The sequence below is a fragment of the Neofelis nebulosa genome, chromosome 1 (genome assembly GCF_028018385.1).
Source record: "Neofelis nebulosa isolate mNeoNeb1 chromosome 1, mNeoNeb1.pri, whole genome shotgun sequence".
Classification (NCBI taxonomy): domain Eukaryota; kingdom Metazoa; phylum Chordata; class Mammalia; order Carnivora; family Felidae; genus Neofelis; species Neofelis nebulosa.
In genome coordinates this window covers 110,112,085-110,139,513 of record NC_080782.1, presented here as the reverse complement: position 1 = coordinate 110,139,513, position 27,429 = coordinate 110,112,085, and the positions used below count along the sequence as shown (strand labels likewise).

At 34.8% G+C, this 27,429-nt stretch overlaps 1 protein-coding gene and 1 long non-coding RNA gene across 2 annotated transcripts in view; one reads left to right on the top strand and one right to left on the bottom strand.

Moving 5' to 3' along the window:
• The window catches only part of IPO11 (importin 11), a 196,864-nt gene that overhangs the window by 45,131 nt on the left and 124,304 nt on the right, over positions 1–27,429 (top strand). Inside the window, exons 6-15 of the mRNA XM_058731480.1 lie at positions 6,666–6,798; positions 9,455–9,513; positions 13,427–13,475; positions 15,125–15,195; positions 17,818–18,010; positions 18,657–18,809; positions 20,144–20,187; positions 21,620–21,710; positions 24,481–24,528; positions 25,329–25,434. Of these exons, the coding sequence (XP_058587463.1) occupies positions 6,666–6,798; positions 9,455–9,513; positions 13,427–13,475; positions 15,125–15,195; positions 17,818–18,010; positions 18,657–18,809; positions 20,144–20,187; positions 21,620–21,710; positions 24,481–24,528; positions 25,329–25,434 (947 nt within the window). The remainder of the gene's footprint in view (positions 1–6,665; positions 6,799–9,454; positions 9,514–13,426; positions 13,476–15,124; positions 15,196–17,817; positions 18,011–18,656; positions 18,810–20,143; positions 20,188–21,619; positions 21,711–24,480; positions 24,529–25,328; positions 25,435–27,429) is intronic.
• Positions 1,005–27,179, bottom strand: LOC131512590 (uncharacterized). Its single transcript, XR_009262195.1, has 3 exons — positions 26,939–27,179; positions 13,025–13,153; positions 1,005–1,341 (listed from the first exon to the last, which is right to left on the bottom strand). It is a non-coding gene; the product is annotated as an uncharacterized LOC131512590 (long non-coding RNA).

The following is a 27,429-nucleotide window of genomic DNA, read 5'->3' as shown; positions in this document are numbered from 1 at the left end:
AATGGAAGCAAATTTTTATTTAAGCCTTATATTAAAGAAAAAATGATGACTACCAAAATAACTACCTTTTTTGTCATTGAGAACATACAGGTGTTTTTAAAATTTCTTGCTATGAAATACTTAATATAAATTGTCATGTACCCATCACCAAGATGTACAGTTTGCATTGTGTCATTTTTGTTTTATCACTTTTATCCTAAGGTATTTTAAAGTAATTTAAAGATTTCATGAGATTTTATTATGAAATACTTGAGTATTCATCTGTAAAAAGATTATTTTGTTTATTATCATTTAACTTTTACCAACCTAAGAAAAGTAAAAATAGTGATTTAATACCATTTGATACTTTCAGCACATTTTCTACAGTGTTCTCAAATATAGTTTAACAAGTGGTTGGTTTGAGCCAGAAGAATGACTAAGGTGGATACATTTGGTTGTCTCCTAAGTGTGTTTTAATTTAGAATAATATTCATTTCCTTCCCCCTTTTTTTTTTTCCATGCCACTCACTTGGTAAAAGATTTCGTTCAAATGTCTTACAGGATGTTGTACATTATGTATCTGTTGATTTTACGCCTTATTGATTAGAATGAGGTTAAGCAGGTTTTACCCCTATTAGATTATGGGTAATATTTTGTGCCCCACTATTGGTGATTAATTACAAGACATTGATTTTTAAAGTTTTTCAGGCTAATTTTTCTTGCAGGAAAGTTGTTAGAACAGTGGTCTTGAGGGTAAACAAGCATAAGAATATTTTAAATGCCAGAAGAAATCAAACATCCTGTAATGGTTCCCTTTTGACATTCAAGGAATCAAGTCTTGGGACTTATCAGTTAAAATCACTCAGCAGCCAGTGGGTGGCGTTGTTTCTTGTGGTTTAGGAAAAGAAAATGCAAGTATTGATGGATCTTGTAAACCAGTACCTAAAATGTTTCATTAAATAGCTTATTTTCATATTGTCTTACTGAATTGTCTCCCTTCTGCCTCTGTATTTTTGAGAAGAAAATGTAGAAGAAATCTTTTTTATTTCACCTATTTCATTTTTTTCCCCTTTTCCCGCTGAGCCTTCTATAAGCATACATCAGTTGGTGTTTTCTGGAGCAGGTAGAAGCTTGAGTGTGTAGGATAGCTGACAGTGTTTCTTCCCAAGTTCTTTTGGTCTCTTTCTTAATTATCTGTCTTTGTCCTTTTACTGTTGGGCTGAGAGGGTAGTGCCATTGCTGCCTCTTCATTTCAGCCATCTCTGTGTAGAGACCTTTTTTTTTTGTAGGCTAGTTAAAAAGAATCTTGAATAGAGCTTTGATAGATGCCTAATGCCCTTAACCACGTGCTTAGCTCCAGACCTGGAACATAAGACAAAGGAGAATACTGATTAAAAGTTTTCCCCATATACTACTGGTTTTTTCTTGATTTGTGCCTTAAATGCTGTATGGCTTCATTCAGCAATACATGCTGTGTGCCAAAGCTACTTAGGTGCTTTTCATATTTTATGACGATTTAAAGGGGCACTTTCATACTATTAACTTTTCAGGGCTAGAAAGAAGGAAGAATTAATAAATAAAGATCTGTGTCCTTAATATCTAAAAACCTTATGGCATTGTTTTTTTAGAAATGGGGATGCAAATTCCAAACGTTGTTGAAAGTTTCTTAAGGCAGAATGGTAGAACTTTGGATATTCTGAGTTACGCAACTTTCTTACACATGTTTAAAAAAGGAAAAGAGGATGATTTTATGGAGCAACATAGAATTTTATTAGGATGACTTTGATTCTACCATGATGAAATACTTCCTTTTGTTTACTTTTCTGACATTGAGAACCTTTGGTTCAGTATTCACAGTTGTTCTGTGGTATATTTTGTTTTTCGTGTTGGGTGTGAGTGGGGAGGATTTTATGTTTGGTATGTATATTGTAATTTACATTGTGCATATGCAGGTGGTAGCATTCTGTAAAGGGATATTCTCCTGGTAATAAGAAGTAGTGCCTGAAAAAATTATAACAGTAAAATAGTTATGCCATTTTGCTATTGTTCTTATAAAACACCTTTAAAAATAAATCTGACGTGTTTTTGCTAGCTAAGATGCAAGGAGAAGTTACGCAAAGAGGGCTAAAAGTTAACAGTAGAAGGAAGGAGGGGAAGGGACAAAAGCAGGGAAGAAATGTGTTTTGTTTTGCCAAACCAGCAGTTCTAGCCAAGGAGACTCCCAACTGGGTGTTGGATCTGAGAGCTCCTTGCTTTGTGTATCTCCCCTGATAGCCCCTTACATGAGTCGGTTTGAGCTGGGTTGGAGCTGAGGACCTGCACAGAAGCCCTTCGGAGTTGTCCTGAAGTTACATTTAGTTCATTATAATACTAAGGTCTCCTATGGGCAGAGTTTTCTCCCATTTTTTGAACATGGGATATATGCACTAGCAAGCATGTTGACATGCTGTGCATGTGTACTTGAACCAAGGTGCTTATGGGAGCTCCCTGCCACTGCCCTTGATACACTGAATAAAGGCTTCCTGCACTAACCCCACAGGGACCGAGTTCTTTGAGAGCCATCTCCCTGTCTTCTTACTTGTAACAAGTGATATAGAATTCATTACTTTCAACACTTCCTTGGGTTGTGTTCCATTTGATGCACTCCCAAGCAGTGGACGTCTCGAATAGGGTCACAGTTTGAAAATATGCTGATGGTTTAGGCTGACAGGTTATCATATATATATGATATATGTTTGTTTATTTTGAGAGAGAGGGACAGCGCACGCGTTTGAGCCAGGACGGGGCAGAGAGAGAGGGAGAGAGGATCTCAAGCCAGCTCCTTGCTGTTATCACAGAACCTGATGCAGGGCTTTATCCCATGAACTGAGATCATGACCTGAACCCAAATCAAGAGTTGGACACTTAAATGACTGAGCTACCCAGGTGCCTTTTGTTATATATTTTTTTCTTGAGCTGGTGTCAGATTCCATTTGGTCAACTCTTTTGCTCAAGCTTAAGCTTATTTTTAAGGAACTAGGGAATGGTTCATTACTATTTTCTTTCTGGAGTCTGGCATGTACTGTTTGAGGAAGGCATTGAGAATTAGAAGGCCCCATGACTCTTAGGATTAATGGATTAATGAATGGAACTTGCTCCAAATTTTATATGTATATAAAAAATATGTAAGAAGAATGTTCAGTTTGTATTAGGTATTCCATGTAAATAATGGAACAAAAGTACATGTTTTTCTGTTGAGTGGTGTAGAAAGGGTGAGATTTGTAGAAGAACCTTAGGTGAGATTCTGATTCACACAATTTATTGTATCCATATTAAGAGCATTATTGATCTTAGTGAATTTGGGGATTTTTTCCTTTTTGTTATGAAAATAACATTCTACCATTATTGAGTTGTTATATAACTTTTGGAAAATAGGATTTACTCTATTGACTCTGCCTATATGGGTATTAAGAGATATTAGAACATAGCTATTAAAAAGGTAATAAGCTCTGAGCACCTTCTTTGGTTTCATTCCTTCCTCTTCCTCTTAATTATTTATGCTCTTTGCTCTTGTGCAAGTTTACTTCATCTTTTTGTACCTCAGTTTTCTTATTGTAAAATGGGGATAATACCTACTTTGTAGGAGTTGATGGTTAAATAAGGTGATGAAGGTAAACCAAGAGCATTGCCTAGTGCAGAGTAGGGTTCAGTAAATGTCTGAATGTTGGATGTCTAAGTTATAATGTTAGCTTTGTTATTTTTATCATATAGTTAACATGATCTGCATAAATACTTGTTTTTTATGAAACAGAAAAGAGTTCAAGTGACTTCACATAACAGTGATAGAAAATTTTTTTTGTATAGACAGTCCTGCACATTAAACATTTTTTTTGTTTTAATCCCTATTTTTGGGAGGGAAAGAGGCAGTCTGAGCAGGGGAGGAACAGATAGGGAGACACAGCATCTGGAGCCAGCCAGCTGTGTCTCCCTCTCTCTGTGCCCCTTCCCCACTCATGCTTTGTCTCTCTCTCTCAAAAATAAATAAATGTTAAACAAACAAGAAAAATAGAGATGTGAAGGAGACTAGAAAATAATTTGTAAGCAAGAGGTTGGTTTAGAATGCTACTGTTTTCGTATTTGGAATTTGGGTAAGGCACCCGTTAGATTTTATTTACTAAAGAGAGTATAAAACGGATGTAAAAATTATAGACAAGGCTATAGACTTCAGTTAACCTGGTTGAAATATTTGCTACCATAAGAAATTTACCTTAAAGCTTTACTTTCAGATCTATGTACAATTCCTACCCTTTTCCTATCTCTAAATCTCTTTGTTTTCTTTCACTTTGTTCTGGCAGATACATACTTTGATGATTTATATGTTTGGAAAAGTATATGATGCTCTAACTTACAATTACACAGCAAGTGTAATAAAAATCAAAAAGATGTATTTTCTGATTCTTAGGCATATATTTTAGCCTCATGTTTTCAGAAGGGATTCAATTTACTAAGAAAAATACTGAAGTTCATTATAGTTAGAAAATCTTACAAATTTTTGATTTTGGTTTTCAGCTTATATCCCTTCTGATTATTTACTTCTCTGTCATAGCAGTGTTTCATGAGATGATGTCAGTTTTAGATCCTTAATTTTTTTTAAAATTTTTTTTTAACGTTTATTTATTTTTGAGACAGAGAGAGACAGAGCATGAACGGGGGAGGGGCAGAGAGAGAGGGAGACACAGAATCTGAAACAGGCTCCAGGCTCTGAGCGGTCAGCACAGAGCCTGATGCGGGGCTCAAACTCACGGACCGTGAGATCATGACCTGAGCTGAAGTCGGACGCTCAACCGACTGAGCCACCCAGGTGCCCCAGATCCTTAATTTTTTATGATACTGCTGCTTGTGCTGTAATATGGTGAGGTAATTATCACTACTATATTTTGGTGATCAAGAAATATTGGGATTAAATATTTTGATTACTTGAGAATATGTTGAAGTTACTTAATAAGTAGTCGTCGTACCTGTTGTCGAGCATGTACACAAGGCAAGGTGGGCCAACTGCTAGCCCTGACTGATCAGTTGGTGAAGATAGGACCTCTTTTAGATTCAGTCAGTTTGTTACTTAGAGAAAAGGAGTCAGAGATTGGTACCACCAACTCCCTGTGGCTTTTGATACACACCAAAAAGAATGACCAAAGCAATATGGGCGAATGACTCAGGTGCAAATTGTGGGATGCACCATTGCTGAGGAGCCAGTTCTAGACCATAACTGGTTTCATTTTCTACGGCTGTGTTTGAGAGAAATGGGTTAGAAAACTTTACATCTTACCAGAACCTAGGAGGTGAGAAGCTGTTTTATGACAGCTTAACTGAGGAGATAGGGAGGTGAGCAGGAGATGCTCTTGTAGCAGTTCCTTATAAGCCTTCCATTTCTTGTTTTTCAGGAGGATTGTAATATGTTGTGCTGATAATCCTCTTTGGGGTTCAAGCCTTTGTGTGGCCTTTGTTGGTACATGCAAAATCACTAGGGAGATTTGACAGAGCTCTTTGCCTATACCTGTAAGCACATGCAAGTCATTAAAATGACTGAATTAAGGGGCACCTGGGTGGCTCACTTGGTTAAGTGTCCAACTCTCAACAGCTCAGATCGTGATCTCAGGGTTGTGGATCAAGCCCCATGTTGTGCTCTGTGCTTAGTGTGGAGCCTGCTTGGGATTCTGTCTCTCCTCTTTCTGCCCCTCCCCTGCTTGCATGCCCACATGCTCGCTCGCTCGCTCTCCAAAAATAAATAAATAAAACAAAAAAATTACTGAATTAAAATAACAGAAATGGAATTTGTTTTTTTCATGGAAGTATTATTTTGTTTGCAGGATTACATTCCTGACTGGTTTCTGATGCCTAATCTTATCACAAATCCAGTATTGAGTGGAAATGATAGACTTGTCTGGATTGAGAAAAACTTTTCCGAAGTGTGCTAATGATAACTAGTCATAAGTACTTTCATCTCATTTTTGTTTAAAGTAAATGTCCATGTAGACTCAGTTGGATTACTCTTAGACCTTCTGGAAAAAAAATAATACAGGATACCATTAGAAATGGTTCTGCCTCAACTTGGGAGGCAGAGGCCAACTGCATCCCAGTGTGAGTCAGATGTTTTAAATACCAGTACAAAATCAGAAAGCAGCATGATAAGCATTGTGGCTTGTATGTTCCTGGCTTTTTAAATGCCCCCAAACCACATGGGTAGAACTGGCAGGACACCGAAATCTTTTCTATTTCTTAGTATATTGTTTTATCTGCTGTTCTCACTGATAGTCTGTCAGTGTTATAAAGTTTTTTTAAATTATTTAACTAATCTGGATACCCATTGTGGGGCTTGAACTCATGGCCCTGAGATCAGAGTCGCATGCTCTTCCAACCGAGCCAGCCAGAAAAAAAGAAAATGTCAGGCTGCAATGCAGGCATGAGACTAGTGGTTTGAGAAAGAGTCTGTTAAGGTGTGTGTATGTGTGTTCATACCAGCAGCCAGCAAATGGTCCTTGCTGCTGTGTGTTTGGCTTAATACAGTTTGAAATGTGATAAATGACTTAACTGTTTCACATCTTACTGAAAATGTGTGTTCAGGGTTAAAACTGAAATGTATTACTATATAGAGCTAATTGGTTACTGAAATCAATGTTTTTTGTGAATTTGTTGATATTTCTTTGCAGTTAGCTTCTGGAATTTATAATTTTGCCTGCTCTCTGTGGAATCACCATACAGACACATTCCTTCAACAAGTTTCTTCTGGGAATGAAGCTGCAGTTCTAAGTTCATTAGAACGAACTCTGCTGTCATTGAAAGGTACTGTTCAATTTGACATGTTCATTTCGGAAATGACCTATCTCAGAAGAGTCACCAAATAGTTCCTCTGGTGGATTTTCTGCTCCCATTTTCCCTGGGAGAATGAGGGGTTAATCTTTCCCTCACAGACAAGGTGTTATTTGTGGTTGGTTTTTCTTTTGTGAGAATAGCTTTCTAATTTGTAAAAGTGTGGGATAGTTTTCTATTATATTCACATTACTGAGGTCTCATGGCTCTGGACACATACCTTTCAAATAATTGTACTTTTTTTTGCTTCTGCTTTAAACTTCTCTTTCTGGGTAGAAACCTTGCTTCTGCTTTAAACTTCTCTTTCTGGGTAGAAACCTGTTCTGCCCTTATCATTGTCATGTTAACTTTACTAAACTTCAAGCATTAGTTGAGTGCTATCTCCCAGCTCTGCCCTGAGAACTCAGTTTCTGTCTTTCTTGTTTGATCTCAGGCCCACCTGGGTTTTCAACGGTGCTTGACTGTGTGTCATCAGTTATCCTCGGTTATCCTGTGCTTTGCTTGTAGGTATTCTCTTAGCATAAATCTTCATTTTACTTGCCCTGAACTATTTATCTTGATGAAGGTATTCTGAGATTCTTTTCCTTGGTAAAACACTGTTTTGGCTCTTTCTCTGTCTTCCAGTCTCTCCTCTTCTGCTTACGCTCTTTTAGTTTGAGCTCTTCTTTCAGTTTGATCTCAGGCTGCCTTTAGTTCTCTTACTGTGGCTCATTTCGAATCCTTTTGCTTTACTTGTAAACCCTTTTATCCTACTCCCTTAGTACCTTAGGATGCTGTTGTACACTCTTGGTACTGTTCTCCTGCGTCACGTATGTTAACTAGACAGTGGATGTACAGACTTCAGGTTGTCGGAACATTCTGGTGAACTTTGTAGACAAAAGTGGGACTATTTTAAGGGACTATTGACAAGTACAGTTCATTGTACTGGTGGTTCATTACACAAGTGAGTGGAGATGGTTTTGTGACCATTCTGGAGAAGAAATTAAAAGGGTCTAGAGAGAAACATTTATCCAGAAATAACTAGAGAAACTGGTATAAGGTCATAAATACAAAACTTGTGTCAGTTTTGTGTTTGATGATTAAGGAATTTTCATGAGTGCTTTCAGTTGATTTTCTTGCCTTAGTGATTTCAAAGTGTACTTCCTGACAAAAGGGATGCAGCCCTACTCTCCATTAGCCTGCTTTTTAGCTTTTCATTACTTCCCTATCTCAGGGTCTTAGATATACACCTTAGCCTTTTTAAGGTATCCTAACCTGTTACAATCCCATAGTATTTTCCTTTAAAATATTTGTTCTGCCTAGCTGTAAATTTCTGTGCCTTGAGCAATGCTTAACACTACAGTTTTTGTTATATATAATCTGAATTTATACCTGTGTGCATTTAGTATCTTTTAGACATGCATATATTCATTATTTCATTCAATAAATAAATTAGGTGTTTGACACTGGGTAGACAGGCATAATAAAATGGTCATACAAATACATGTAAAGTCACTCGTGACAGTGGTCTTACAATGTCATGATAACTGGCAACATGGTCAGAAAGGACTTCCTTGAGAAAGAATCATCCTAGGGTAAATAGAAGTTAACGAGGTGATGACTGGAGAAGAGAGGACCTTCTCAGGTGATGTAGACCAAGTTCTTTTGTGGGAACGAGTGAATGCAGAATAAGGGACTCATTATGAATTCTATTTTCTCCTTTTGTGATGATGTAACTTTTGAGTTGTATATAATTGGATGTGTGAAACTGATGATTCTATAGAGAGTTGAATTCTAAACCTATTTTTAATATACTGCCTTTAGGCTGCACCTCATGAACACTAACTCTGAGTTGTAAAGATCACGGTGGTGTCTGTGTTTTCCTAAAATGATGTGGCTTAGAATTTTGTAGTCTCATGCTGCCATCATTTTGTGTTACTGATTTGTGCTGAGTGTTTTACTCTTGAATCCTTTAATAACGCTGTGAAGTAGGACTTGTTAACCAGTTTACAGACGAGCAATGTGAGATCTAGAAAAGTTGTTCAAAAGAATGTAGTGGTAGACCTTGGAGCTAGCTTTTTAAATCTAGATCTGACTTCCATTTGTTTATCCTGCTCGTCTCCTTGTGTACACCAGTTACACATAAAATGTGATGCTTATACTTGAGCACTGTAGTCTATTCCGGATTTAGAAATAGTTGAGTTTTTATATCCCTTTTAGGTGATACGGTATTTTCATTAATGTAGCCTAAAACTAAATGAAGCATTTTGGTCACTGTTGAGACCTATTTTCAAGGTTGCGGAATAGAGATGACCATCTCAGTTTCAACCTCTAGGGTTTATTTCAGGTGAGAAATACTTATAATTAGAGAAGTTAAATGTTGCAATATAGTTTTAGAAACTTAAGTAGTTAAGATAAGTGAGAAGAACTCAGCTTTTGAGTTAAAAAAAACTTGGCTGTTTTTTCCCACTGGGCAGTAATCCCAGTGACCAGGGATTACTTTTCTTTATCTATTATATGAAAGGATTAAGTTAGATTAACCCCCAGTCTTAATGAGGCTTTGTGATTCTGAGTCTTTATTATGATTATGATTTTAATAGGATAAAATGTGAGAAAATCAGATGCAGTAAAGCTCAATTTTACTTTTCAGTGCTGCGTAAATTAACTGTTAATGGATTTGTGGAACCTCATAAGAATATGGAGGTGATGGTAAGTGAAAGAAGTTGCTGATTGTGGCTTTGGGAAAGTGCTTGGTATTTTCCTCAGTGTTTTAAAGCTTATTCTTTTTACTTGGCATTGATTTGTAAGTTTTTATAAAGTGACCGTTTACCATTTGTATATGTTACACTATACCTTTTTTGACTTGTGGCCTTTTTTCAGTATATCAAAGCAGCTCCTTTGTGAAGAGAAGGAAATAGGCCTAGGACAGTTCTCAAGGGCCATGATGATACATTGAGAGTGTTCATTTCAATTTGAATTTGGGTGAACCTCTTGAATTTGAATGCTATTAACAAATTTCCAGTTCCATTGTGGATATTTATATCCTTGATATTTCTCTTCATCTGATGTTATATATTTAAAATGAGTTTTTTTCTTCAATCATAACATACATCCGTGCTCTTTGCAGTCAACTGAAAAATATATCCAAGAAGGGAAAGCCCTCTTGATAAGCTCAACATTTGTGATTATATTCATGGTTGGTATAGCATCATCTTTTTTTTCTGTATACAAAAATATATAGCTGTATATGTTTATCCCAAAACAAAATGATACTATATTATATATTTACCCAAATCTATGTTAGTTTTCTCAGGAAAGTTCATGTTCGCTAAAATGTTGCTTTCTGTGGATCGCTTTGGGGGTACTGAACAGGAAGTTTGAAAAAAGTACATCGATTTGGTCTTTGGGTCTGACCTACCCTATTTGACCCGAGTTACTTGTTTGTTTGTTTTAAATCTTTAGTATGTTTTGTATGTCAGATTTAGATTGCAGTAATGATTTTACCGTTAAAAGAATTTAAAAGCTGGTAATTTGAATCATTCAGTGTGCTATTTTGTTCTGTAAAAGGGTTTACATGCTTTTTTTAAAGTTAAAAAGTAAGGAAATAATCATTTGAAAACTTGCTATCAGAGATCTTGGTAAAATTTGTAAGTATACGTTAAGACATTTTATGCTTTTCTGTCTTCCTCAGTATTCTGTAAAAGGTACCCATATGCTGTTTCTTCACTTGCTTTTTCCTACACTTAGTATGATAGTTTTCTTATGTCAGTAATATTATATGTTATGTTTTTAATGATTCTTTGGTAAATCCATGCATTTACTGTCAGCGAGCTAATTTTTTCTTTAAATTATAACATTAATATAGGATTCCTGTAAATTACTGGCCCACTTATCTGTTGGTGGATATGTAGGTTGTTTCCAGTTTTTAATTGTTGGTAAATGATGCTGGAATGAACACTTGGATGGATATGCGTATGTGTCCATATATATTTCACTCACTATTCATCCCAGAGCTTGGAACAGTCTCTGCCAGTAATAAAAGCTCAATAGTTATTTTTAAAATGAGTGAATATATTATATAGTAGAAACATTAGGTCACATGGCTCAGTAATTATTTTTGTATGTAATATTCTGAGTGTCATAAAATTATGTTAACTAAAATATTGATGATTTCATCAGGGTTCTTTTTGTTTTTTAGTAAAAATGAATTGTTGATTTGAATCACATTACCATAAATTGGAATAGTGGTTTTCATTGAAAACTATCAGTGTTTGGTGAGCCTTTGGCTTTCTCTTAGGAGTCTTTCTTCTGTCTGCTGAAACTGTATCAACTTTCACTCTGTTATAAATGTTGTCTTGTAGCAGTTAAGGTTATACTGAGTAGTTGGAAACCAGATAGAATTTTAACAAGTTAAGGATGGTTTTTCAAATAACATAAACATCTTAAAAATAAGATGGAACATAAACATCTTAAAAATAAGATGGAACTTAAAAGATGCTTTAGAAGCACTGTATGATAGTGGTGAGATTTTGATTTCTGGAGGCAGATAAACTTGGATTTGAATCTTGACTTGGCCTTTTCCTGGTAGCATGGCCTCCAGCTATTTTCTTATCTTACCTGGTACTCCGTTTCTTCTTTTGTAATATGGAAATGAAATATACTACCTACCTTACTGAATGTTGTGAGGAGTAATAGAGGTAATGATTTTTGTAACTAGTTTCAGCTAATTAAAGCACTCTGTAAATTACCATTTAATGATTAACTTGAGTTCTTATTCTGTTATTATATAAACAGAATAAATCATAAACTTATTTGTACTACAAATTAGTCAGCTCTCTCTGATTTTGTAAATTCCTCTTTCTCTTCTTCAGCTTACTAAAATTGATGGCTTTTATAGTTTTCTACTTTCTTCGGAGTACCCCTATTGATAAACTAATTTTATTTAAAAGTAATAGAATAAAATTCCTTCTATGTTGTCATTACTTTAAGGGACCATTGGACTACTGTATAAATTTAAAATGTGTATGGAATCTCGATGATCTTATTCTTCCTATAATGAAACCTTGTGCTCTTTTATCATCTTAGGATTTATTATTATTTTTTACCTAATATTTTTCAATTATTCTCAATTGTGGTTAAAAAGATTGAAATACTGTGAAAGTGGAAGAATGATGAAATTGCCAGAGGATGAAGCGATAGTGAAATTGCCATCCTGTAGTTTTCTTACTGTGTTGTGCATTGCATTCCATCTTTCAAGAAGGAATAAAAGAAGACTGGAAGCACTGTCTTTTTATTGTACCTTCAGCTTTTGTGTAACACATTGAGAATTCAAAATTCATTTCCTGTCCACGTGGCAGAGAAGAAAATTGACAAGAGAAAGAGGTTTCATAATTTTTACATGAGCCAGAAGATGGATGCTTTCAGACAGACTGAGAGCAGCATTCTAGACCCTAAGTGTGACGGTGAAATTCTCCAAGTGAAATCTCTTTCTCAGTCTTCAGATGATGATATCCTAGTTAAATGGTCTCAAACTCAAGAATGAATGAATGAAGAATGTATCTCTAAGAACAAAGAGGAGATAACATTCTATTCTAGTCATTTGTAATTAAGGCCTTTATCATGTGGTTATTTTGTGACAAAAAGGTGGACCATCCTGTTTGTTGAAAGAACATGTGACATCTTGTATGATGTTTATACACCAAAATCTATGGAGCCAGAAAGTCTGAGATTTTTAAATTCTTAAAAATTAAAAAAAAAAAACCTGTTTATTCATTTTTGAGAGAGTTGGGCGGAAGAGGGGGGCATAGGGAGAGGGAGACATAGAATCTGAAGCAGGCTCCAGGCTGTCAGCACAGAACCCTACGTGGGGCTCCAACTCATAGTCTGCAAGATCATGACCTGAGCTGAAGTCAGTTGCTTAATTGACTGAACCACCTGGGCGCCCCTTAAAAATTTTAATGAAGTTGTTTTTTACTATCCCTTTATATCTGTAAAATTTTTATAATATTTCTTAAATACCTGTTAACAAATAAGGGTTGTTTAGATTTTTACCAGATGACAAATGGTGATACTTGTCTTATATCTGAAAGCTAATATATTTAATTATTATATAATTATATTTAATTTATAATTTATATATTAAATATAATATTTAATACTTGAACTTCAGAACCTCTCCTTTCAGTAATTGGTACCATTTATCCACATACTGCGTACTTACTGTTCCTGAATACTGCTTCTGGTTTCTGGGGTAGAGCAATAAACACAGACAAGTTCCAGTTCTCAGAGAGTGAACATTGTAGTGGGAGGAGGCACATATTACACAAACAGTATGTTGAGATTATATGAGCTGTGAAGATGGAAAAACAGGAGAATAGAGATTACTTAGAAATAAAATACTCAATAAATAATGTTTTATTGTAAAGTGATTTAGGTAACTGAAATGAGACTTTGGGAGATGAAATGTTCTATTTTCTTTGAAAGGTTTGTTTATAGTAATAGAATGTTTTTTACTTTATATAATTTTAACTTATTAAAATGATATAAATCTTAATAGTCTTGTAAAAAGTATAAGGGAGATGTTTACGATGATAAATTGAGACATTAAAAAAATCTTTCCTAGGGTTTTTTACATGGAATATTTGACCGTCTGAAACAATTTCTGGAATGCAGTAAGTACTTCTTTGACAGTAGATTTTACTTGTAGAATCTTTATTCATGGATTGCTTCTGCTCTGCGCTAAGAAATCTGGAGAGAGGCTAAAATCTTGTGTCTTGATGGTTAATTCTCTGAAGTTAAATTGGAGCTCATCTTTGTCTTGATACATCTGTCTTGTCCTGAGTATTGAGGAAACTTTTTTAAAATTCTGTTTTGTGTCCATTCTTTGTAGATGCTTTTACTGCTATTGCTCTTTTCCATGCAAACATGTACAACAGTCATATATTTAACAAATACTTATTAAATGTAGCTCCTCTGCCACATGCTGTTTAGACTTTGTATATTCTTTTTTTTTTTTTTTTAATTTTTTCTTAATGTTCAATTATTTTTGAGAGGGAGTGAGTGAGTGTGAGCTGGGGAGGGGCAGAGAGAGCAGGACAGAGGATCTGAAGTGGGCTCCGTGCTAACAGCATTGAGTTCAATATGGGGCTCAGACTCACAAACTGCCTCATAATGACCTGAACTGAAGTTAGACGCTAAACTGAGTGAGTCACCCAGTTTTGTTTCTTTCAGTACATTTTACATATATGTATTATATAAATTACTACCTTAAGGGGTACTTTAATTTTGCAGATCTCTGGTTCAGAATTTTCATTGGCTTCTCTTTAGGACCCTCTCTAATTCACTACCCCACACAAGAGTGTTTAACATCTATATTTGTGTTGTGTTATACTGTGGTCTTATTGTTAACCTTTTCTCCTCCTTGTGGTTGTGAACACCTTTGTTGAGGATAAACACACCTACAGACACAAAATACACACCCATGTGCTTGCATGCCCACATACACATGTGTACCTCCTGTATATATGTATGTATTTGGAGACTTAATACTCTGAGAAGATACTTTAGTGTACTCACTTTTAGGGAGTTGTCGATTATTTGATGTCAGTCATTTTCAGTAAAAGCATTGTTGAGTCTATTTCTAGACACTGTTCTGGGTATTGTGCATGCGAAGATGATTAAGACAACTTACATAAAGTAATTCATTTTAATAAAAGTCATTTTCTTTGGTTACCTTGTGGAGATGCAGAGGGAAGAGTAGGAGTCTTCCCAGGAGAGGCTAACGTAAATGATGAGATGAATAGAAAGAATTTGTTTATAGAGCAGTTAATGGGCTAGTGGACAGTGTTCTGAATGTACAAAATTAATTATGCTAGGCAAATTATCCAAAGAAAATTGTCAGAAGATCTAGGAAAAATAATGAGTATTTTAATCTTTCAGTACTTCGTTTTTACTTTGCTTGAAAAATATTTCAACTATAACTAATTTAAATTTTGAGAATATGATAAGCTATTCACAGATTAAAATTGCTACTATCCTTTTCCTTTAACACGGACTTAGTTTGTATTTTAGGATTAATTTTGTGAACATGGCACTACGAATTACTGTGTGTGAAAACTATAAATATTGGTAATGCTTTTTAAGAACTTTAGTTTTATGATTAATTTTTTAGAGTTGGGAAAAGCACAGTACAGGATTTATAATGCAAAATAGGTGAAAACATGCCTGACCGTATTTTTCCAGCAAGTTTTGCCATTGTTTTGATTGTGAATTTATGGAGTATTATAAACTTGTACTAGTATTTGGATTGTATTTTTAACAGGTAGAAGTATAGGTACAGATAATGTATGTAGAGACAGACTGGAAAAGACCATCATTCTTTTTACTAAAGTGGTAAGTTTTCTTTTTACCTTAAGTATGTTTTCTTACATAAAATATACATAACTCAGATTTGATAAGGAAAATGACATAAGCATGCATTCTCACTTTAGTGTAAAGTACCTTATTTTCTGACTACAGCAAAGCTAAAAAAATGGTATCTTGAAGTATTTATTTATTTTTTTTTAATTTTTTTTTTTAACGTTTATTTATTTTTGAGACAGAGAGAGACAGAGCATGAACAGGGGAGGGCCAGAGAGAGAGGGAGACACAGAATCTGAAGCAGGCTCCAGGCTCTGAGCTGCCAGCACAGAGCCTGACGTGGGGCTTGAACTCACGGACTGTGAGATCATGACCTGAGCCGAAGTCGGACACTTAACCGACCAAGCCACCCAGGCACCCCTAAGTATTTAGAATGAATGTAATAATTAAGTTTTATATGCTATATCAGTATAAGTCACTTTGATGAAAAAAATAATAAAACAAAACCACAAACCTAATAAATAGTAGAGAGGTTGAGTCTTCTGAAGCTTATTATTCTCAAGCCTACTGGATGAAAGCAGAGATAAAGAAGATAACAGTGTAGCTAATCAGGAAATAGATCATATATAGCAGGCAGTATATTATCAGGAAGTTATTATATTCATAAAGACATTGTCATCATTAATATGAAACACCTTTTGAATAGAATTATATGAGTACACTGTGCTAGGCAATGTGTCTAAATTTCTGATGACACTAAATTTTATAGAAACTGATGTTTCTGAAATTTTGGGCTGAGGATGGTCGGGAGAAGTATATATAGTTGGGTTGTAGCAATCAGGAAGACCTGGTTTGAGAACTGCATTGAACTAAAACAGGTTGTTGAAGACAGCAGTATGTAAATTTGTAGCCTGTTGTCTGTTCCCTGGGAGGGGAGAAAAAAAGTAGAAATGAGCTGTTCTTATTGCTGTGGTTAAGTAGCAGTTACCTTTGGTTTCAGTTCTCCTTGTTTCCAAGTTATGTTCTAACTAGCCTCAACAGCAAAAGTCCACCTAATCTTCCAAGATCCAGTATAAAATTGACTCAGGTATTTTAAGTTAAAAAAATACAAAGCAAAGTAAAATGACATCATGTGATTAGTGGGGCTGTGTGGTGTTGATGAATAATTTTATTTATAAAGTTTTCATATTTATAATCTCTGACTTGATTAAAACTTTAAAAATTGGAACTTTCAAACATACCTCCAAGTAGAATTGAGTGACTTTGAGTCCCCATGAAGTCATCACTTAGCTTCAGGAATTATGAACTGTTTTATCTCTATACTTCTCTCTCCCCTCCTTGCTGGTTTCTTAAAAGCAGATCTCAGATACCATATTAGTATTATCTGTAAATTCTTGAATATTTGTCTTTAAGTGATAAGGGGTTTAAAAAAAGAATCTAACACAATGTAAGAAGTAGGAGTGACTTTTTGTTATCTAAATATTTAGTCATTATTTTGGTTTTTCTCAAAATTTTTATAGTTGTTTTGTTTGAATCAGGATTTGATAGTGTCCAAGTTCTCTTTCCATTTTTTTTTTTCGTTGCTATTTGTTGAGGTAATAGGTAATTTCCTTGTAGGATTTTCATGTTTTGAATTTGGCTTCTTGCATCCTAATATGTTACTTACCATGTTCCTTTGTCTCTCTACCCCTCCTCCTCCAATATTTCTTGTAAATTTGTAGAGGCTTGATCATATTGAGCTTTATTTCATGGAGGAGGGCGAGGACAGCAAGAATACTCCACGGGTGGTGCTGTGTATATCTTGTATTGCATCACATCAGGAGGTACAATGTTGAGTTGTTTAAAATGATGAGGGAGCTCTTTAAAGTTCCCCAGCAGCTTTTCCCCTATTATTTTAGAAGCTGTTCATGATCATGGCCTAGATCTGTTTTTTGGTAAGGGATTACAGAATGATGACATTCTATTGTATTTGCATTTATTAGCAGAAATTCTGTGAAGAAGAGATCTGACTCATCAATTTATTTGATAAGTTGAATCGAAATACAATTCATGCAGGAAAGGCAGGATAATTTTTTAATTTCTTGCTTTTACTACTTTTTTTTTTTATTTTTATTTTTTAACATTTATTTATTTTTGAGACAGAGAGCATGAACAGGGGAGGGCCAGAGAAAGAGGGAGACACAGAATCTGAAACAGGCTCCAGGCTCTGACCTGTCAGCACAGAGCCCGACGCGGGGCTCAAACCCACGGACCGTGAGATCATGACCTGAGCCGAAGTCGGACGTTTAACTGACTGAGCCACCCAGGCGTCCCTCTTACTACTTTTTAAAGTCTTATCTTTTATATACTTAGAATTTTTGTTTCATATTTACCCGTTCTTATTGAATTAACTATGAAGTGGGTCTGTTTTGGACCCTCTAGTAGAAGTAATAGAAATACCTGTCATGAGATGTAATTTGACATAATCCACATTATATGATATACCCAAAGAAATCAATTACATGTGTATTACGTGCAAAATTGCATGTATGTGGATTTGTGACCAAGGTTCAAAACTTTATAGATGTATAGTAGCAAGTTATAAGATGTACTTATGGATAATTATATTCCTATATGAATTTGGGGTAAATACACTTTATTTTTTTTTCTTCATAGCTTTTGGACTTCTTGGATCAGCATCCGTTTTCATTTACTCCTCTAATTCAGAGATCACTGGAATTTTCTGTAAGCTATGTATTTACAGAAGTTGGTGAAGGCGTTGCATTTGAACGATTCATTGTTCAATGCATGAATCTTATTAAGATGATTGTAAAAAATTATGCTTATAAGCCATCCAAAAATTTTGAAGGTAATGCCTTACTGGTAGTTTTTTTTTTTTTTTAATGATTATTATTTCTTTATTTTATATGTGAAATAATTGGTATTTTTATGCTTTTTTTTGAAATCTTATTTAAGTCTGAAAAACAAAATGTTGCTGGCACATGAAATAGAGATAAGTGTTAGAGACTTTAATATGCGAGTGCCAGCTTTAAAGGCTATATAATGCACTTAGTAACTATCTTTTGTAGCACAAAGAGCAGTTGAAGCCTGCCGGTTTAGGATTAATTACTCCAGTAACCATTGCAGTTAATGTTGTACTTATTTGCACAATTAAAATTTTTCTCTGACTTGATATGAAGTGAGTTTACTTCTAAACACGGAATTCATTTGTGTGTGTATATACAAGATGAATGAGAAATTATCTTAGAGATGTATGTATATAAGTCACTGCACTGTGGTGTGTTAATACAGCATGGTAATGTACAGGCTGTAGTGAGAGGATGGCTACAAGATGATGTGTGGGGGGGGCAAATAAGAATTGTCCTTGATAAAAATGAAAATCCGTACACCACTTGCTCTTTTCCCCCAAGGGTATATTTTTAATTCATTTAGTTACATAATCCAATTTTGGTAAAATGTTTGTATGATTAACTTGGAAATTTTATGTTTTCTAGACAGCAGTCCTGAAACTTTAGAAGCACATAAGATCAAGATGGCATTCTTTACATATCCCACTTTGACAGAGATATGTAGAAGATTAGTCTCTCATTATTTTCTGTTAACTGAGGAAGAACTGACAATGTGGGAAGAAGACCCAGAAGGCTTTAGTAAGAATCAGTTTTTCAGTTTTCCCATGGCTTTTCTCCCCCTTTCCTAAATACATATCGTCTCTTTGAATGATATATATAACACTGTATTTTTAATATAAAACTTTTGTTCTGAGAATCATGGCTTTTAAAAATTAATATGTCCTCTCTTTATTATCCATTGGAACAAAAGCAGAAAATTATTTTTTCAAATATGTGGAGTTTTCTCCAGAAATAGACCTTTTAAAATTGTTAGATGTTCCTATGAACATATCATATAGTTTAAATCAAAAACACCTCCTGTCTCTATTATCAGGTGTGTGATTCATCCCGTCTTATACTTTATTTGTAGAAATTTTTATTTCAAAAATAAATTTGGAAAATTTCTGAATTGCTGAATGGATCACCTATTTAAATTTTAATTTAAAATGAGTCTTTTGATGATTAAAATATTTTTCCAGGAGATCTTTTTTATCTCTTTGAATTTTAGTAATAGAATAAATATATCTGAGTCATTCCTACAGAAAATCAAGAAATCGTCTGCTTAATAAATAAAGTACCTGGTGTGTGTCTGTAAAGTGCCTATGTGCAAATTACTTCGGCCATGGTCAAACATAGGCTAAATTTTAACCTTTTTTCATCCCTTTGGGTGACTTTATGTAGTTCTGTTCATGTTCCCTAATAATTTAAGAATGCCTTAAACATTTCGGAAGACCTCTCCCTCTTTTTGTTATGTAAAAATAAATTTATTTCATTTAGAAAATACAGCATTACAGTGTATCTTTTTGTGTTTTTGCTTTTTCTCTTAGCTAAAATCTTCTGTTTCATATTGCTTTCTTTGGGTAGTATATATAGTAATGTAATATGAATCACTGAATTCCTCTATCTGTAAAAGTCCCCTAAAGTATTTTATTTTTTGACAATTTTTCTTTAAATATTGGGAATTTTTGGAAAATGTGACTATTTTAATTTACAAAACATTGAAAAAAATTATTGAGATGAAATAATACCAGGATTATAGCTGTATTTGAATGCTTATACTATGTACAATCAGATGATATCAGATACTTTGAAAGTGACAAACATTTTGAGCTTTCCTGCATACAGAATTTTTAATGAAAGTGCAAATGCTATGTCAGCACTTGATAGGACACTGATATTCACAGATATGATCTGTAGTGTATAATAAATATGTGTAAGGTGTTGTGTTCCCAAGGATTTGCTTTCAGTAAAATGTTTAAAACCACTCATGGAAATAGACTGGTTATTTAAAATCTTGATATTCCAAACCTTGATTTTGGAAACATCATTATTGCATTTCTGGAGAGCATCATTGGTCATATTTTTAATTACAGCAGTGGAAGAAACAGGGGGAGATTCTTGGAAATACAGTTTGAGGGTAAGTATTGATGGAAAGAAAAATTGACAGGAAAATATTGTCAATTTCCTGCTTAAAATATTGTGCAAAAATATGCTTAATATTTCTGTAACTCTTAGTAGAGAATGATATTCTATTGATGATTCCAAGCATTAAACTAGACAAATTGAGAGGAAAGTACTTAATTAAATTATGAATTTTAACCTGAATTTTTTTGTTGTTAAGTTGGCGGTTGGAAACGGAATTTTTCTTTATTTTACAGTCATACTGATTGGAAAATAATTGTCATTGCAGAAATAAATGTTTTTGAAAATGAAAACTGTCTTTTTGGCTGGAATGATTTTTTCCCTCTCCTAAGTATTTCAGTAATTCTAAAGCTTTTTTTGATACATTGTTTCTTATACCACCTGGTGTGATTCTCAGAGACCAGCCTACAGTTTTTAATTTTAGAACGCTTTTTAAGCATGCATTATTGGTATGGCCAACATTTGAGAAAATTTTATCAAATGTAGTCTTTGAACTATTTTTTTAATGAAAACTTGTGTTTATATAATTTACATGATTTTTTAATTTTTCTAAAAATGTAAATGTTTTTAGTTATATAAGGTTACATGGAAAACCAGAGAGATTATTAGAAAAATTATTAGTGCTTTAAAATTAAAAAAAAAATTAACCACTTTAATTTTTTTAAACTTTGTATCCCAAACTTCATTTATTCGTCATCAACTCATGGCTAGTCTTGTTTCATATAAGTAAACCCCCAACCCCAGTTGGATTATTTTAAAGCAAGTATTTGAGGTGACATATCATTTCATCTGTACATGCTTCAGTATGTATAGAAGATTTCTTTTAAAACATAAAGCATAGTACCTTCAAAATGTGTAATTCTTTTATATCATGAAACATGTAGTGATTCAGTACTTTTAAGAACCAAAAAGAATCATTCTTTTTATATACTTAACATTGACTTCTGTTACTGTTTGTGTCTGTTAAAAGGAATGCTATTCTGTGTAGTGAATTGAACTCATGAGTTGTGGTTATGTCATTGCTAACAAAATTTATAATTTTTAATGTATTAATTCCTGGGTAGTCCGTTACAGCACTGAATCTGCAAATGAATGTGGCTTCAGATTGCTTTTTTAATTTAAGGAGTTGTTAATTAAAAATGTTATTTTCTCTTTGTAGTTTTACTTTTTGAATACATAATGCTAAATGATTCAAATAGCGAAATAAACTTTTTCTATGTTAGGAATCAAATTAAATTTTGATTCCCCCCCACCCCCCCACAGTATATTTATAAAAATTGTAATCTACTTTATGTAAAGATACCAGAAATTGGAAACATTTTTGGAGTTTTAGGATTTTAAGAATGGGTATTCTTTTCTTTATTGTAGAATTAATCAGTACAATATACCATTGTTGTCACTGGAAATTTGGTTTTTTTCCTCTCTAGCCTTGCACTGAAGTACTATTTATAGATATATTCCATGAATATAATCAGACTCTTACTCCTGTACTTCTAGAAATGATGCAAACACTTCAAGGTGAGGTATATTTTATGATACTTTATTAATGCATGTTGACTTAAAATAGTTTGAATGCCTGCTGTGTGCAATGCACTATTTCCTACACCATATAATAGAAATCTGAGAAAGACCCGAATGTGTTCTTTTGTTTTTTCTTTTCTTTTTTTTTTTTTTTAAAGTTTATTCATTTTGAGAGAGAGAGAGAGAATAGGGGAGAGGCAGAGAGGGAGAGGGAGAATCTGTGGGGCTCTAATCCACAAACCATGAGATCATGGCCTGAGCCGAAGTCACGAGTCAGACACTTCACCAACTGAGCCATCCATGTTTCCCGCAATGTGTTCTTTTCTGTTGGATGGCTTTCAGGACGGAGAACAAGAATGGGCAACTGACGAAGGCAACCTTGAGATAGGCATTGAACGTGATAGTTGGATTTTGTTCTCATAAACACACTAGCCTCAGAAGCGGAATAGTGCTTTACATGGTCAAGTATATCGGATGGGGAAATATTCTACCTGGAGCGTGCTGTGGAAAGCAGTGGGGAAAAAAAATGAGAGTAACAAATGTTAGGCTCAGAATGGTGGTAGTGGGAATGGAAAGAAGGTAACAGATTTAAGAGAGAATGATGATGGGAAAATTTTGTTATTTGATCTTTGTTTGCAGCTACACAAGTAATTAATTACTTAATTATTAACTGCGATTTATCATTTTTGACTTCTCTGCTATATAGTAAATTCCGGGACGAGGGCACTGATCATATCTGTCTTGTTCACACATAATTCCCAGTACCTAGTACACTCAGTAACTGTTTGTTGATTGACTTTTGGCACCTAATTGACTATTGAGCAAGGGAAAGTGATCAGACATGATCCTGAACTTTAGAATCTTAATGACAGGGAGACAGTTGTTAGTAGTGGTTAGAGATAGAGTTTTCCTTTTGGAGTGTGTGTATAAGGAGGCTTGGGAGAAGAAAAGCAAGTTCAAAGACTGAACACTGAGATTTTCACCTTTAGGCATAGGAAGAGGTGAAGGTCCTACAAAAAAGCCAGGTAAAAAACTAATGCAAAGATGTAAGAAACAGTATGGGGGTGAATCCTGGATAGAAGAGCATGTTACTAGAAATGTCCAGTGATGGAAGAGGCAGAAGGCAGTAAAATCCCCTGAGACAAAAGATTATTTGAATTGTTGGGGCAGGAATCACATTGTAAGGGATGAAGGATTGAGTAGGTGATGATACAAGGAAATAACAGCAAGAGAAGCTGCCATAGGGAAGGAGATGCCTGATCTTGTTTGTAGTTGTGCGAGAGTAGCTCACTTTTCAGGCTTTTGTTCTCTCAGAAACCTAATAGATAGTTTTTTTCCCTTGGTTTATAATTTAAGCAAGAACACTATCAGTCAGGTTTTGAATTTGAGTGTTATTGTATTTTCATATGGATTGATTTCTAAGGTATAGTTATGAACTAAATTCTTAAATTTGATGGTATTTAGACTGCTTAAGTTACTTTTTTTTGTTGAGTTGAGAATGTCATTTCCATTTTCACCCATGCATTTATTATTATTTGTTTAAACCACTGTAGTAAAGTGGATAAGTTATTTAGGTTACCCTCTGATAAGTTGTTGGATGCTCATAAGGTTTTCAGTGATTACTAAGTTTAGTTTTCTTCCTAGTTGTGGAGCAGTTTGCTTATTTAGGGCTGTATTTATTCCAGCGTATTAGCCTGGTGAGCTTAAGAATTCATACTTAACAGCAGAAGAGTGCTTTGATAAACTTGTTCAAAATCTTTGTATCCTAGAGCAATAGACTTACTAAGTAAACTGCTTTTCATGGCTTAACCATCACACACTCCTTTCTGGACAATGGTGTGAGACTGCCAACTTTTTAAAAAAATTTTTAATGCTTATTTTTTTATTTTGAGAGAGAGAGTGGGGGAGGGGCAGGGAGAGTGAGGGGAAGAGAGAGAATTCCAAGTGGGCGCCATGCTGTCAGTGCAGAGCTCAATGTGGGGCTTCAACTCACAAACCATGAGATCATGACCTGAGCTGAAATGGAGTTGGATGCTTAACCTTAAGACTGAGCCACCCAGGTGCCCCAGAGACTGCCACCTTTTTATTCTGAAGGTTCCACTTTACATGATGGCTCTCCTGTTTCTGTTTGCACTTTTCGTTGTGTTGTCATCCTTTAATACACTGTAATGATTTGACTTATTTCGAGCTGCTTGTGTGAATAGCCTGTGCTTGTTTTTTTTTTTTTTTTTTAATGTTTATTTTTTTGAGAGAGAGACACATAGAGTATGGGTGGGGGAGGGACAGAGAGAGAGGGAGACACAGAATCTGAAGCAGGCTCCAGGTTCTGTCTGAGCTGTGAACAGAGCCCAATAGGGGGCTCAAATCCACAAACCGCGAGATCATGACCTAAGCTGAAGTCAGATGCTTAACCACTGAGCCACCCAGGTACCCTTGTGCTTGTTCTTTTTAAAAATTTTTCTTTTGTGGGATTCATCTTTTTATTCTTTCTTAGCAATTTGTGGCATATACTTTGCTAGAATGTTGCTGACATAACATTTTTCAAATATGTTATAATGATTTTTAAAATTGTAATAAGGTTTTACATCTTGTACCTGTGTTCTCCATGATGATTAAAAACTTAGGCTTTCCATTTACATGTCCATGTATATTTAATATCATGAAATTTTTTGTACTTAACTGAAATGGGAAACTAGCAAATTGAGTTGAAATCAAGTATCTTTTAAAAATTACTTTGATTTACCCTTGTTAAAACTTATTTTCACAGGGCCCACTAATGTGGAAGATATGAATGCACTATTAATCAAAGATGCTGGTATGTTAAACTAAAGTGATGTTAAAACGTTTCTTGGGTAATAAATGTTTGGTATGCCTAGTTTGTGGCAGGTGTTACTCTGGGAGGTTGGGATACAGGGGTACCTACAATTTAGGAACTGTGTGGTGGGGGAGATAAGCAGACAGTTGATTATAACATAGTACCAGTTGATTAATTCTAAAATAGGTAGCAGTTAAGTAGTACATTGGAAAACCAAAAGGAGTTTTGGTATGCCTAGGGAAAGGCTCCTAAAGAAGTGTAATGCGGGAACACCAGGATCAGTGGGAGTTAGCAAGGGGAGGGGGCCTGTGTGAGAAGAGAGTTCCAGGCAGAAGGAGCAGTATGTCCAAAAACTTGAAGAGAAAGGGAGCAAATGCAGTTAAGTTTTGAACTGGGAGTATTTTGGTTTAAACAGAACGGAACATAAAGCCTAACGGTTTGTGCTGAGAGATGAGGATGGAGAGAGGTAGGTATGTAGGGACCAGATCGTAAAATACTGTGACCCTTTGGAAGCAGATGTTGCTTTTTAATTTTTATAATTTGATTTGAATAGTTTTAATTGAATGCAGTTTTCTGTTTGAAAGCACTAAGGGCTGTTTAGGAAAAAGTGTCTAAAGAAACTTTAATCTTTCTGAAATTGCTATTTAAGTGATTTGTCTGATTAACATTGTAAATTTTCCCTTATTAGTATATTACATGTTTTAAAGTAGTTCCTAAGGATTAGTTTCTTACATAGGATACTTAACATTTGGCCCAGCATCTGAAATTAAAATTTTTTTTTTCTCAAATCTTCTTTGTAGTGTATAATGCTGTTGGATTAGCAGCTTATGAGCTGTTTGACAGTGTTGATTTTGATCAGTGGTTTAAAAACCAACTTCTTCCAGAATTACAAGTCATTCACAATAGGCAAGTATAAAATTTGGTGTTTATGATATACTTATTTTACTTTTTAATTTTCTGATGAAGACAAGACATTAAAATTGCATAAAATTTTTAAAAAGATATAGTATGACTTAGCTGGTAGTATCAAGTGTAAAAAAAAGACGTACTGTTTACAGCTAAGAAAAATAAAGACAGTTATGTTATTTTACTTCACATGTGAACTGTAACAAGTATGAAATGTTTGTTGTTAGATAAGATACTTTGCAGGAGGAAATTTTATGCAAAGGTAAGGGAAGATGGAAGTCACTGAAATGTAGGAAGAAAATGTGTACAAAAGAAAGCCAGTGGGATACTTAGCCTGAGCTGAGCCTGGTGTGACTAGTAGTCTAGCACAAGGGGTAGCCCTGAAAAGTGACTGACTGTCTTGGGACCACACAGCATGCTGCAGGTCTGGAAGGGGGTGGATAGGATGAAGGGACACCATGGCGGAAAGAATTTGGACACACTTTAGGGCTGTGTTGTGTTGCCTCATTGAGTAGGACAGACCTTTCTGACACTTAGTAGGACTTTTCCCAGTTCTTAGGTTTCATATACATTTAAGTACTTGACTACTTGATTTTAGGTACTGAGTGACCAAAATGTAAGGGAAAAGGACTCTCATAGTTTCTATAATTTTTTTCTTCTGCTGATTTATTTCTGTAGATGCGGTGCCTATCAGAATGTGTCGCATGTAGTCTTAGATCAGATAGCGTTTTTTAACTACAATAATGAATGAATAGAAGACATCCACTTATGGCTCATTTTATAAATCTTGAGAGCCATAGAACTGTAGAGTTGGAGATGCTTTAAAAGTAATTTTGACAATGGGTGGCTGGGTGGCTCAGTCGGTTAAGGCTTCCATGTTGATTTTGGCTCAGCTCATGATCTCACAGTTCATGAGATCGAGCCAAGCCCCAAGTCAGGCTCTGTACTGGCAGCGTGGAGCCTGCTTGGGATTCTGTCTATCCTCTCTCTCGCTCCTTTCCTGCTTTCGCTTTCTCTCGAAATAAACATTTTTTTTAAAAAGTAATTTTGCCCAATAAGTAGCTATTTATTGGTTGAGTTAATCATTTTTTCAGTCATTGAATATTTTCAGTTTGCCATGAATTTGCTATGCCCCTTAAAGTGTATGGTGAATAAGATATATTGTGACTCTGCCCACAGGAAGTTAGTGAACCTTTGATCTAGAGAAAGCCTTCAGTAGAAAGACACATGTGTGCTTTGATTTTCCTTAAAGCCTAGAGGCTATTTACTCTAGATCTGTGTTGTCAGGTACAGTACCTGCTACATATGGCTAATGAGTAGTTGAAGTGAATTTAATAAAAGTGATGAAATGACTTTAAATTGAAAACCTGGGGAGTGTAAAATATGTATTGATGTTGAAATGATAGTATTTTGGATATATTGAGATAAATAAAAATATGATAATTTTACTTTTTACTTATTTTAACGTGGGTAATAAAAAATGTAAAATCACATATTTACTTACATTATATTTCTTCTGGACTGAGCTGATCTAGACCAGTATTTTTCAAACATGCGTATGAATCTGTTGGTGATCTTGTTGAGATGCACGTCCTGATATAGGTTATATTTTAGGGTCTGGGTCAGATTGTATGATTCTGTCACGCTTCCAGGATAATGATGCTGCTGGTCCAGGGACCATATTTTGGGGAATAAACTAACTTCTAATTTTAACTCTGCCCAGAAGTGACTGTGATCTAAGTGAACTTAGAATTTGACCTTTCTAAGCTTCCTTCTGTGTATCCGGAATAGAATGTTGACTGTAGCAGTCTCGGAGATCTCAGTTCAAAATTGATGGGTCTATGGTTCCTCCATTACACTGTATACAAGTCTTGTTTACTTCCACCTCTGTGACTTCGTTTAAACAGTCCCCGTCCCTTCAAATAGCACCTTCTCGATTTTCTACCCAAGTATTGTTTAGCTTAAAGGCTATTCAGATCCCATTTCCCCCACCCA